The 13,440-nt window shown below is 36.6% G+C and overlaps 1 protein-coding gene across 2 annotated transcripts; it reads left to right on the top strand.

The window, feature by feature from the left end:
- The first annotated feature begins 464 nt into the window (after positions 1 to 464).
- On the top strand, positions 465 to 6,448 carry LOC131539199 (B-cell receptor CD22-like). Of its 2 annotated transcripts, XM_058773600.1 has the most exons (10): positions 465 to 530; positions 825 to 877; positions 1,013 to 1,369; positions 1,518 to 1,838; positions 1,936 to 2,199; positions 2,491 to 2,754; positions 4,442 to 4,729; positions 4,942 to 5,029; positions 5,542 to 5,608; positions 5,691 to 6,448. In XM_058773600.1, the coding sequence occupies exons 2-10, from the start codon at positions 829 to 831 to the stop codon at positions 6,066 to 6,068; spliced, it is 2,076 nt and encodes a 691-aa protein (XP_058629583.1). In that variant the 5' UTR covers positions 465 to 530; positions 825 to 828; the 3' UTR covers positions 6,069 to 6,448. The 2 variants fall into 2 exon arrangements, with proteins under 2 accessions (XP_058629583.1, XP_058629584.1); XM_058773601.1 differs by lacking the exon at positions 465 to 530 and having other exon boundaries at positions 682 to 877.
- The last annotated feature ends 6,992 nt before the right edge of the window (positions 6,449 to 13,440 follow it).

Genomic DNA, 13,440 nt, shown 5'->3' with positions numbered 1-13,440 from the left:
GTTCACAATAAACAAAAATAAAATAGAAAAAAAAAGAAAGCATCTGCCAATGGACTATTTAATCTTCAATTTCCCTCGCTCCATATTTAATGGAAACTGTGAAACAATACAGAGCATGTGAAGAATTACCAGCCTGTAATACAATATTTGAGAATAAATCAAATGCAAATGTTTCCTCATCTCCTGTACATCTTAAGAGTCTTAGCATGGTGTTTTAAATATGATTCAACACTGAATACTGAGAGTTGAGAATTATTTCCATATCACCAAAAACCCTGGATCTCACAGCACAATGAATGTTTTCAAGTTGCCTAAATATAAAGAAATGTGTTGAATTTTCAGTAAGGTTCATACAGACTTGCATGGATTTCTCAGTCAGGCTACTGTCACCGAGTTCTGACTAAAGGGAAGTGATAAAAACACTAATACATGTTAAACCGTGTAGTTTTCACACACAGTTCTTCCTCCATTCAGTGCAGCAGCATCAGCTCGAGCTCTGAGAGGATTTCTGTCGTCTTCTCTCTTCTCTGGTAAGTCATTTACACACAACACAGTAAAACTTACTCCCGTAGTTTTGAGATTTTGAAACGTTAAGGTTTGAAACATGTTCATGATAAGATATGTCCTTTTATTATTAATCTTTAGCATATCTAGAAAAAAATCTAATCTTAAACTTGAAAAAAAAAAAAAGTGTTTATACCAACATAAGAGCTATAAATTCATGCAGAGTCACAAAAGGGAAATAATTTATTGTTACTTCTCTCTCTCTTTCTCTCTCTATATATATTAATTCTATAAATTTTGTTTTCATATTCTGCTATGAGGTAAATGATGGAAACATTGGTGACGTTCCTCCTCACTGGATCTCTGATACAAGGTCTCATTCTTACAGATTATTCCTCTTTTTAACAAACTGAATTATTATGAAAGCACTTTCATGACCAACACGTGCTGCAGAAGTTTGTCCTGCATATTAACTTTGTATTGTTACTTACTTTCGTTTGCGTTTTAGGTGTTTTTTGTGGGTTCATTCTCAATCTGCCGCAGACAGTAGAAGCTGTAAAAGGATCCTGCGTTTTCATACCCTGCACATTTGATATTGATCAACAATATGAACGTTTCCTCACTGACAGAGCAAAGAGAATATGGTTTAAAGAAGGAAACCCTGCAATTAAAGTGTTTGACTCCAGCAGCCCCAACACTGGACCATTTAAAGGAGAAATATTCGGCACTGCTACACAGAAAAACTGCAGTACACGCTTCGATGACGTCAATCAGAGTCATGATGGGTCATATTACTTCAGACTTGAAGATGATGGAGTGAAGTTTAGCTTCAAACCAAATCCACCCTTCCAAGTTGCCGTCTTAGGTGAGTGTCATATTGTTCATGCTGCTTCTATAGTGTGACTCGACTCAAATTAAAATTAAATCTACTACTGTACAATATGTACCCTCATTATTGGATATAATGATCCATAAGATCTTTTAATATTTGACTGCGTCTCTATGTGTTTCAGGATCTCCACCCAAACCCACAGTGAGAGTCTTTAAGGATCAGCAGGAGGTGATGGAGACGGTGGAGGTGATGGAGGGAAGTTCAGTGAGTCTGCGCTGCTCTACTAAGATCTTCTGTCCGTCTCGTCCACCGTCTCTCACATGGAGCTCGTCTCTCAATGAGAACGTCACAGGACGGCAGTATCAGAACCAAACTGAGCTCATCTCTGATCTGAACTTCACTGTTTCTCACCGTCATCACGGAGTCACTTTCAACTGCTCTTCAACACACCAGCTACAGAAGAAGATCACAACACAAGAGTCCCAAATGATACAAGTTCAGTGTAAGACAGGAATTATATCAATCTCTGCTGAATGATCAACTATAATTAATTTTGTAAATCATAAAGTAATAGCTTGAATGATTCTTTCCTCCATCAGATGCTCCTAAAAACACATCAGTGAGGATAAACCCAGCTGGTTTAGTTCTGGAGGGTCGTTCAGTGACTCTGAGCTGCAGCAGTGATGCAAACCCAGCAGTGAACTACACCTGGTACAGAGACACTGAAGAACTCCTGAATCCAGTTCAGACCGGAGCAAACCTGACCATCAACAACACTGACCCGGCACACAGAGGACGATACTACTGTAGAGCTGAGAACAAACACGGCACTCAGAACACATCAGTGCTGCTGGACGTCCAGTGTGAGTATTAAGAGTCTAATTGCTAATATACTTCTATTAATTTTATTTCATAATTAGTGTCTTTACTGGTATCTTAAAAATCTTAAAAGTAATTATATAATAGCACTTGTTAACCTGCTGGACTTCTGGGCATCCAGTATTGTTCTCAGAGAAATGAAAGACAGTTTCTGTCTGACTGCATGACAAACTCACACAATGTTTACAACAAATTCTAGTTAACTTTTACACACAGCTAGTGTGAAGTGAACATTGTAATGCTAAACCACACATTCCTCATCTTTTTTTTTTCAGATGCCCCAAAAAACACATCGCTGTCAGTGTTTCCCTCCAGCTCAGTGATGGAGGGCAAACCAGTGGCTCTGAACTGCAGGACTGATGCAAACCCAGCAGTAAACTACACCTGGTACAGAGAGACTGGATCTCAAATTGAGTTTCTCCAGACTGGTTATAATCACACCTACATCGTGACAAACCCTACACACGGCGCATGGTATAGCTGTAATGCTCAAAACCAGCATGGCCAACGCAACGCTACAATTCAACTTGATGTTCAGTGTGAGTACAAAGACAGAACTCAAATTAATTTAATCTGATGAACTTAATCTGATCCTGATAACATAAATACTGTGAACAATACAATAACTGCAGTAACTGCAGCAAATACATAATGCTCTAGACTGCATTGCATTTGAATGCAAAGTGCATTGTTTATGGTGAAAATAAATGTGAACTGACATGAAAAAGTTGCAAATTATACTTTATACAAATTATACTTTCGTTCACACAGTCAAAATATGACTTTCAGCACTGAAAAGACACTACTAAGGAGTTGCAAAAACCACAAAAGCATGTTTAAATGACAAACTTGACATTTAGTTTACTTAAACTTGACATATAGCTTAAGTCAAAGACAACTTATCATATAAACTACACTACACAGCATGCTATATGGTGCAATATCTTATATGGTGTGTGCATCACAGAGTATTACGACAGCTGTAAACAAGTTGACGGTGATTGATTATACAGTCAGCGGTGCAACAGCTTCAAAACAACTGTGACTAACATCTTCATTTACAGAAAATGCATATGGAAAGACAGCAGGAAACTTGTTTCCCCTTTTCAGAGCAACATGAGCAACATGTTGAAATTACACTACTGTGTTTTGAAATGCAAGGTTTCAATATAAAACCTTTGAGAAACTGCACTTAAACCAGTGAAATTACAAGAATCTGTCAGCAGCCCTTCAATGCAGTGATCAAACACTGGGGTACGATAAATTTATAATTGAGTACTACTGTAGTCAGAAGAGTAAAATATAATTTTCAGCAGTGGGGCATTTTGTAGACTTTAAAATTGTGTCTTGTTCCTCTTTTTTCTACTTTATCACTCTATTAGCTCTCAGTTACAGGTTTTTCTTCGGTTTTGTCATGAACTTATTCGTTTTTGTCCACAGTGACATGCTCAGCTGTTTGTATTAAGTGCTAGAATCTTTACTGTAAAAAAAAATACAGTAAACATTTTAGGTTTTATGAACCAAATTTAAATTTAAAGAAAAAAATGTAATTAACTTATTTACCAACTTACTGACAATCACCATAAAACACAGAATTACATATTAAATTAATTAAAATAAATTTAAATAAGATTACTTGTTCTTTTTTACTTCTAAAAACTGTAAATTGAACAGTATTTTATTGTAAAATTACATGAATTGTCATGTTAGATTGATTAGTTTTTCACCGTATATTGCTTTTAACCAGTTAACATGTTTTTACGATGATATTTTTAATGTTTTACCATTAAAATTATGAATTTGTTTTCACACTAGAGAGATAATTACAAATTAATCAAAACTATAAAGACATATATTGAAGAACAAAAACTACTAAAAATGACAAAAACAACAAAACTACTAAAACTTTAACTAAAATAAAAATTTAAAATATTAAAATAAAACTGATTTAAAGTATTAATAAAAACTATAGTATCTCAGTGATGCTAAATGAATACTAAATACTAATTCAATGTTATATTTAAAATTAATCATCATTAATCACATTACAAATGTGTAAATACAAACGTTTAAATACATGAAATGTCCTGTTAGATTCTTAGGGAACTTGCTGTTAACATGTTTTTACCGTGGCATTTTTAGTGTTTTATCATTAAAATAACAAACATGTTTTACACTGTAGAGACATCAAGATCTTTATCATAACAATCATATTCTCTCTTTCAGCTGCACCCAAAATCTCCAGCTCTTGTAGCCGAAACAGTGTAATCGCGTGTGTCTGTGAGGCTCATGGGAATCCCTGCCCTACACTAGAGTGGCGTCTGTCTGGACATGTGCTCGCTAACTCTACAGAAACCTCCATCAGAGAGGAGACGCTAGGAAGCACAGGAGTGAAGAGCGTCCTGACCACCCGTCAGTCCCTCACAGACACGGACGTCCTGCAGTGTTTCAGCTCAAACACTTACGGCAGAGCGAGTCAACAGTTTCAGACCTTCCCATCAACACAAGAGACAAGTGAGAAACACAAAACAACAGCTTTATCTGATCGACAAGAAAGATCACAGAAGATGTCTTTACCCTTGTGAAAAAGAAGTGTGATTCATTCTATTGAAAAAACTACTTGCAGATAATATATTAATGACAAAGTGCAGTATGTAATGATGTCAACATCTGAGATCTCCTAAACTATGAAAGACTAACCTCTGGGCAATAAAACTGCTTTCCAGGTTTCCATCATCCATCAGTGCTGCTCGGAGCTGCTGTCGGCGCGTCAGTGATGATGATCGTGTGCATCGTGATGCTCTGCTGTGAACGGTGTGTACAAATGCCCTTTGAGGAAACACAAGACGTATAAAATTACTAGAAATAAAATAAACAACTAAAATACAAAAATTTAACTAAAATGAATTAACTATATAGACATTAAAAAAAGAAAAGAAAGACAAAACACACTTTTACTAAACTAAAGTGAAAACCGTATAAAAATAAAATGTAAGATTTTGTAATTTTGTTTTGGTTTTTTGGTCGTTTTTATTACTTTGTTTTTTAAATTTTCGTTTGACATATTTTAGTCCATCAGATTGATGTACATGAAAAATGTAAAAAGTTTTCTTTTAGATTCATTTCAGTTAAAAGTGATCTTTTTATTTTTATTTCAAGTAACATTTTTTTTTAATGGTTTTAGTTTTGGTTAACTATAATATTGCGGGTTCACGCATTGTTCTGATGAGACTTCACCTGGTTCTTCATCACAAGGAGGATTTGTCATTCTGATTGAGATATTGTTTAAGCATCATTTTTTAATAACCTGAAAACATGTTTTTCAGAAAAAGGAAAGAAAAACCTTCAGAAACCAGACAAGACGACACATCTGGACTCATTCTGACTCAAACAGTGAGTAATTCATTCTCAAAGACATTACAGACAGTGGTTCAGCAGATCTTCTCCACTCATTTTGCCGTTTCTTCTCCATCAGGCCGTTGCTCTGGATGATGACGGCCAGTTTGTTTACGGCAATAAAGGCATGCTGTCATCCACCGCACCGAGTTCACCAGAATCTCTTCATTATTCCTCCATCGACTTCACAAACACTGAACCGCCGTCAGGAGAGATCACGGGCATCGCCTCGCTGACCAGTGAATACGCTACGGTCCGACACCGTCCTGCAGGAGCCACAGACACAGAGAACAACACCTCAACATCTGAGACAGAGCCTAAAAAACAAGACGTGACAGCAGAGATCACAGACACCTCATCACCGGCATCAGAAGACGTGATTTATGAAAACACGAGCCATCGCTACAGACAGAAGGAACCGCTGATCAGTGCAGATGATGCTGAAAAGCAAGACTGAACCAAAACCTTCAAATCTGTGAGCTCCACAGTGATTTTTAGAGCGATTTAAAGGATCATTCATCCAAAAATTAAAATTACAAACCTATAGAACCTTCTTCATAGGGCAGTTCCTTCATCACAGAATCAGAAACGCCACTATTTTGGCTCATTTCGGGTTGGAGTGACTGCCAGACGTCTGAAAGTAAGTTTTGATTGAGTAACTTGTAGATCTGTGCTGCTCGAGCCACAAACTGTTTCAGACTCTTCAGTCCAATTTGGTGAACTGGTTCAACTAGTTCACTAAATAAAACCGCATCAAAAGAATGATTTGTTCGTGAACCAGACATCATTCCAGACTGTCTGAGGCATTACAGGTAATAAAGTTGTAAATAATGTTCAGTTTCTTGCGCAGACTAAACGTTTCACTTCATAAGACCTTATATTCATCAGGTGCCACAGAGATTAAGTTTGTGCTGCCTAATATGCTTTTTTGACTTTCAAAGTGACGGTACCCATTGACTTGCATTTTATGAATCACCAAGGACCAGGGTTTCAGCTAAAAATCTTCTTTACTGTTCTACTGAAGAAGAAAAAAAGTCACCTACATCTTGGGTGGTGAGTCCAATCATGTTTTCGGTTCTCAACTTTCTTCAAAGCCTCTTCGTGATATTTATCCACATACCATATATGAGTGAACAAACATTATGAGGGACAAGAAAGATCACAGAAGATGTCTTTACCCTTGTGAAAAAGAAGTGTGATTCATTCTATTGAAAAAACTACTTGCAGATAATATATTAATGACAAAGTGCAGTATGTAATGATGTCAACATCTGAGATCTCCTAAACTATGAAAGACTAACCTCTGGGCAATAAAACTGCTTTCCAGGTTTCCATCATCCATCAGTGCTGCTCGGAGCTGCTGTCGGCGCGTCAGTGATGATGATCGTGTGCATCGTGATGCTCTGCTGTGAACGGTGTGTACAAATGCCCTTTGAGGAAACACAAGACGTATAAAATTACTAGAAATAAAATAAACAACTAAAATACAAAAATTTAACTAAAATGAATTAACTATATAGACATTAAAAAAAGAAAAGAAAGACAAAACACACTTTTACTAAACTAAAGTGAAAACCGTATAAAAATAAAATGTAAGATTTTGTAATTTTGTTTTGGTTTTTTGGTCGTTTTTATTACTTTGTTTTTTTAAATTTTCGTTTGACATATTTTAGTCCATCAGATTGATGTACATGAAAAATGTAAAAAGTTTTCTTTTAGATTCATTTCAGTTAAAAGTGATCTTTTTATTTTTATTTCAAGTAACATTTTTTTTTAATGGTTTTAGTTTTGGTTAACTATAATATTGCGGGTTCACGCATTGTTCTGATGAGACTTCACCTGGTTCTTCATCACAAGGAGGATTTGTCATTCTGATTGAGATATTGTTTAAGCATCAATTTTTTAATAACCTGAAAACATGTTTTTCAGAAGAAGGAAAGAAAAACCTTCAGAAACCAGACAAGACGACACATCTGGACTCATTCTGACTCAAACTGTGAGTAATTCATTCTCAAAGACATTACAGACAGTGGTTCAGCAGATCTTCTCCACTCATTTTGCCGTTTCTTCTCCATCAGGCCGTTGCTCTGGATAATGACGGCCAGTTTGTTTACGGCAATAAAGGCATGCTGTCATCCACCGCACCGAGTTCACCAGAATCTCTTCATTATTCCTCCATCGACTTCACAAACACTGAACCGCCGTCAGGAGAGATCACGGGCATCGCCTCGCTGACCAGTGAATACGCCACGGTCCGACACCGTCCTGCAGGAGCCACAGACACAGAGAACAACACCTCAACATCTGAGACAGAGCCTAAAAAACAAGACGTGACAGCAGAGATCACAGACACCTCATCACCGGCATCAGAAGACGTGATTTATGAAAACACGAGCCATCGCTACAGACAGAAGGAACCGCTGATCAGTGCAGATGATGCTGAAAAGCAAGACTGAACCAAAACCTTCAAATCTGTGAGCTCCACAGTGATTTTTAGAGCGATTTAAAGGATCATTCATCCAAAAATTAAAATTACAAACCTATAGAACCTTCTTCATAGGGCAGTTCCTTCATCACAGAATCAGAAACGCCACTATTTTGGCTCATTTCGGGTTGGAGTGACTGCCAGACGTCTGAAAGTAAGTTTTGATTGAGTAACTTGTAGATCTGTGCTGCTCGAGCCACAAACTGTTTCAGACTCTTCAGTCCAATTTGGTGAACTGGTTCAACTAGTTCACTAAATAAAACCGCATCAAAAGAATGATTTGTTCGTGAACCAGACATCATTCCAGACTGTCTGAGGCATTACAGGTAATAAAGTTGTAAATAATGTTCAGTTTCTTGCGCAGACTAAACGTTTCACTTCATAAGACCTTATATTCATCAGGTGCCACAGAGATTAAGTTTGTGCTGCCTAATATGCTTTTTTGACTTTCAAAGTGACGGTACCCATTGACTTGCATTTTATGAATCACCAAGGACCAGGGTTTCAGCTAAAAATCTTCTTTACTGTTCTACTGAAGAAGAAAAAAAGTCACCTACATCTTGGGTGGTGAGTCCAATCATGTTTTCGGTTCTCAACTTTCTTCAAAGCCTCTTCGTGATATTTATCCACATACCATATATGAGTGAACAAACATTATGAGGGACAGTAAACCTGAGCTATTTTAAGGTATTTTCAGAACACATGTTTGGGGGAGGGAAGGTAATTTAGTTTAAATATTCTGTAACACTTTACAATAAGATCGTATTCATTAACATTACTTTAAAAATATATTCCTATTGTGTAGCTAATGTTAAAAGCATTTATTAATCTTTATGTTAGTTAACAAAAATATGAGTTCATAGTGCATTAAGTAATGCTAAAAGAGAACTTTTTGATTTTAAAAATGTATTAGTAAATTGTTAGAAATGAAAACTTACCAAATAATTACCAAAATTACCAAATAATCACTAATATTTGATATTTGTGGTGTTTGGTCAGAGATACTTCTCTGTACAGAAAATCCACAGAAAAATAGGTCAAAAGGTAATTTATGTAGAATAATAGCATTTTTCTCACCGGATCAGCAGTGAGAAACGTACTTGACCTTAATGTGTTGTGACAGCTTCTTCTGGGGTCACACTTTTAGGCCCAAACCCATTTCTACCCCTTAGGGGTGTCTCGATTCTCTCCTGGTTGGAGGCCTAGGGAATTAGATGTTTTGTTTCCAGCCAAGACTTGGAGAAACTTGTTCATGCCTTTATCACCAGCAGGGTGGATTATTGTAATGGTCTCCTCACTGGCCTTCCAAAGAAGACCATTAGACAGCTGCAGCTCATCCAGAACGCTGCTGCCAGGATTCTGACTAGAACCAGAAAATCTGAGCATATTACACCAGTCCTCAGGTCCTTACACTGGCTTCCAGTTACATTTAGGATTGATTTTAAAGTACTTTTACTCGTTTATAAATCTCTCAATGGCTTAGGACCTAAATACATTGCAGATATGCTCACCGAATATAAACCTAACAGAGCACTCAGATCATTAGGATCGAGTCAGTTAGAAATACCAAGGGTTCACACAAAACAAGGGGAGTCCGCTTTTAGCTATTATGCCGCCCGCAGTTGGAACCAGCTTCCAGAAGAGATCAGATGTGCTAAAACATTAGCCACATTTAAATCCAGACTCAAAACTCATCTGTTTAGCTGTGCATTTGTTGAGTGAGCAACTGTGCTACGTCCTAACTGATTACACTGTATTTTAAGCATAATCATTTTCTAGTCTTAACTGTTTTAAATTCATTTTAAATCAATTTTTATATCATTTCCTTGTTTTTACAATTTTTTTTTAATTCCTTGTTTTTATTTTTGTGAATGACTATTTCACTTCCTTTTATGTAAAGCACTTTGAATTACCACAGTGTATGAAATGTGCTATATAAATAAACTTGCCTTGCCTTGCCTTATAGGGGGAAGGGCCAGATAGCCCTTCAAACTAAGATTTTTTGGGACCACACTTCAGATGAAGGGGTATGAGAATTATCAGCATAAACCGGCTACAGCTGTATAGGTGTGTGTATTAGGAGCTAGACGACGTATGATGATGTGTGATGGTATATTAGTGGGTGTCCCATTTCTTAGGGGAATATTTTCAGGGGTAGGTGAAGGGTTATAAGATACTCCAGAAGGAACTTCATAATTTATTTATTTTATTATACATCAATATCTTTTATTTCCTACTCAAATTATTTTTTTTTAATTTTATTTTTACTTTCAGCTTTATCCAATGTCTCTGAAAAATCAAATGCCTACAATCTCTAATAATAATAATAATAATAATAATAATAATATCAAGATGAAGATTACTTTATTCTATAATAAAGTTTGTCAGTTTGGACAAACACAGCTGTGAATGCTGTTTTTTATTTATTTATTTTTTTATTAACTTCTGTCAGGTCATATGCTACACATTTTTGTTTCTGTACTTCTATTTTAATATAATAATAATAATAATAATAATAATATTGTGATGCCATAATTTTGATAAAGTCAGCAGGAAATTAAATGGTGCCTAGTGATCATCTCTGACTGATGTCAACTTATGGCTACTTTCAAGATTAAATGACAGGTAAAATTGCAGAACATTTTGTCTCAGAATACATGCAGCCCTGTAATCATGTCAATCATCACGAGCAAACTACAAAGTTGAGCAATTCAAAGGATAAAAACACCAAAGGAGAAGTGAAACACAAATTACATCTTTAGCAACCTGTTTCCTGAAAGACTTACAGAAGAAGTGCAAAACGGGAAACATTCAGATGAACGAATGAGGGTTTAAACCACTTACCACAGAGATGAGGATCTCTGTGTTATTTGTGTACACTCACAATGAAAACAAAACAGATATTATATATATAATATTTAGTATTGTTATAAACCTCTCTTTATGTTTTCTTACCGAGGCTTAATCGAATTAATGCAGGACAGAGGGTACATCACAACACCAGGACTTTACAGAAATATATCGCTTTATTAACAATTATATATAAAAAGATATAACCATTTGGCCTATACAAAGACACATCTAATTAAGTTCAATGAACATTCCTCTATACTCCCTCACTAGAACACTTGGTACTACACAAGTGAGACTTCAACACTGCACTGCACTACACTGCACTCTAGTGGTTATTCCCAGCCCCCACACGGCACACTAGAAATCGTGATCGAGTAATCAGTTAAACGGATGAAAAGAACCCAGCGCCTGCCAGTTCCGGACACAGAGTAATCATGTTCATATAAACCTTAAAACTACCACATACACACTCCCATATACACACAACACAGAAAGAATATAAAATGTAAAACACTTCCCCGTTTCCAGAAAACAAGACCCTTTCCTGTAGCTCAAATAGTAGAGCATGGCGCTAGCAACGCCGAGATCATGGGTTCGATTCCCAGGGAAAGCAAGAGCTGATAAAATGTAAAAACTGTAACTTGAATGCAATGTAAGTCGCTTTGGATAAAAGCGTCTGCTAAATGCATAAATGTAAATGTAAATGTAAGACCCCCTCCTGGGGTCTAGGGAAAGGAATCAGTCGTGCCAGGTAGGTCCGTTCCACAAAGGCACGAGCTCTTCACTTGATTCCCACTCCCACAGTTGCGGCAACTGGTCACCACGTTAATAATGATAATGAGTCCTCTTTGCACAATGCCATCTCTTAGAAATGCTCCTGAGACATATGGCCAGCGCTCCTAAACCCTCCCCACCATTATCTAACTAAGTCAAGTTGGTCTATCTAACTATCTTCGTTGCCGGACAAACCCTAATGGTCTCGAGCAACACAAAGCGTCCTCATTTTCCCCTCAGTGCGCAAAGCCAGTCACGTCTCTCCAGCCTCCTCTCCTCTCACCTATTCTCCTTAAATACCCTCCAGGTGAGTTCAATTATCCATACGTTACGTCAATGGGACAAGAACGTGCTGCCAAAAAAGTTCATATAGGCGGGGCTAAAGCCACGCACAAGAAAAGAAATCCCCAGCGTTCATCACAGTATTTTCACATCTAGATGGAAAAAATTGTAATTTGCACTACTGTCTGTTCAAAATAAATGAAAAGAAACCGAGCATAGTAGATTTCTTTTTTTTCCCCTGTACCGAAATCGTATCGAACCGTGACCCCCGAACCGAGGTACGTACCGAACCGTGACATCTGTGTACCGTGCCACCCCTATAACACACACTATATTCATAGTCACGCAATGCTGATGTTGTTAACATTAATAATTTGAGAATAAAGTATAACGATAATAATAATAATTTGCACGGTTTAATGTGATATGACCTAACCGATCTTTAGATTAAATCACCATTGGTAGAGAGATTTATGGTAATGCTTTTTTCCTCAGTTGGTCAGAACAAATGTGGCAGACTTGTTACTTATTTGTTCAGATGGCAATATATGGTGAAAATTCTTATTTGGGTCATATATTCCAAGACGTAGGCTAGAATCTGTGATTGCGAAGTAGGCCTAAAGTACATATCCACACCGGTTAGGTGACTGACTGCCACACAGAGGCGTTTGTTTGTTTGTTTGTTTATTAGTTTATTTATCAGGGACAATGTACAAAAAAACATTAATCTTACGAAAAGATGCTTTGTACCAGAGTTAGCAAATGCTAATTTCCATCTGCAGTCCCCGGGCAGGTGCACATACTATAAAAACATTACATTACAAATAACTGTCAATAGTACTAACAAATACATGCAATATTAATTGAACAGTAATCATTTAAAACCAATCAAATGTTCAAATGAAAAACTAATCAAAAAACCATCACAACCTAAAATATGTACAACATAGTCAAAAAAACATTTACTTCAATATTACATTTATAAACTTTGAGTGTACTGATGCTGACACAGCTGGTTATCAAGGATGTATTTCTTTAAATTTCGAGAGAAATTATTCAAATCTACAGACAACTTCAAACTGTCTGGAAGTTGATTCCATTGTTTAATGGTTTTAAATGAGAAGGCTGTCTGCGCAAAGGCAGAAAATCTTTTTGGGACAGCACAGTTTCTGTGAGCAGTGGAGCGAGATGTTCGGCTCGTTTGCTCAGAATAAAGTTTTATGATTTTTTTCATTGAGGGTAAAGCATTGTTATTAATAATTTTGAAAATGGTTCTTAAATTTATATATCGAATTAAAGAGTCAAAACTTAATATTTTATATTTACTAAGAATATTGCAGTGATGATAGCGAGGGGCTTTTCTATCAAGCACCTTTAACGCCTGATTATAAACCGATCTAAGCGGTTTAAGTGTGGTCTCGTTAGCCTGAGACCA

This window comes from Onychostoma macrolepis, chromosome 04, assembly GCF_012432095.1.
Source record: "Onychostoma macrolepis isolate SWU-2019 chromosome 04, ASM1243209v1, whole genome shotgun sequence".
Lineage (NCBI taxonomy): Eukaryota > Metazoa > Chordata > Actinopteri > Cypriniformes > Cyprinidae > Onychostoma > Onychostoma macrolepis.
The sequence above is the reverse complement of the archived record's forward strand: the minus strand, read 5'-3'. Positions and strand labels throughout refer to the sequence as shown.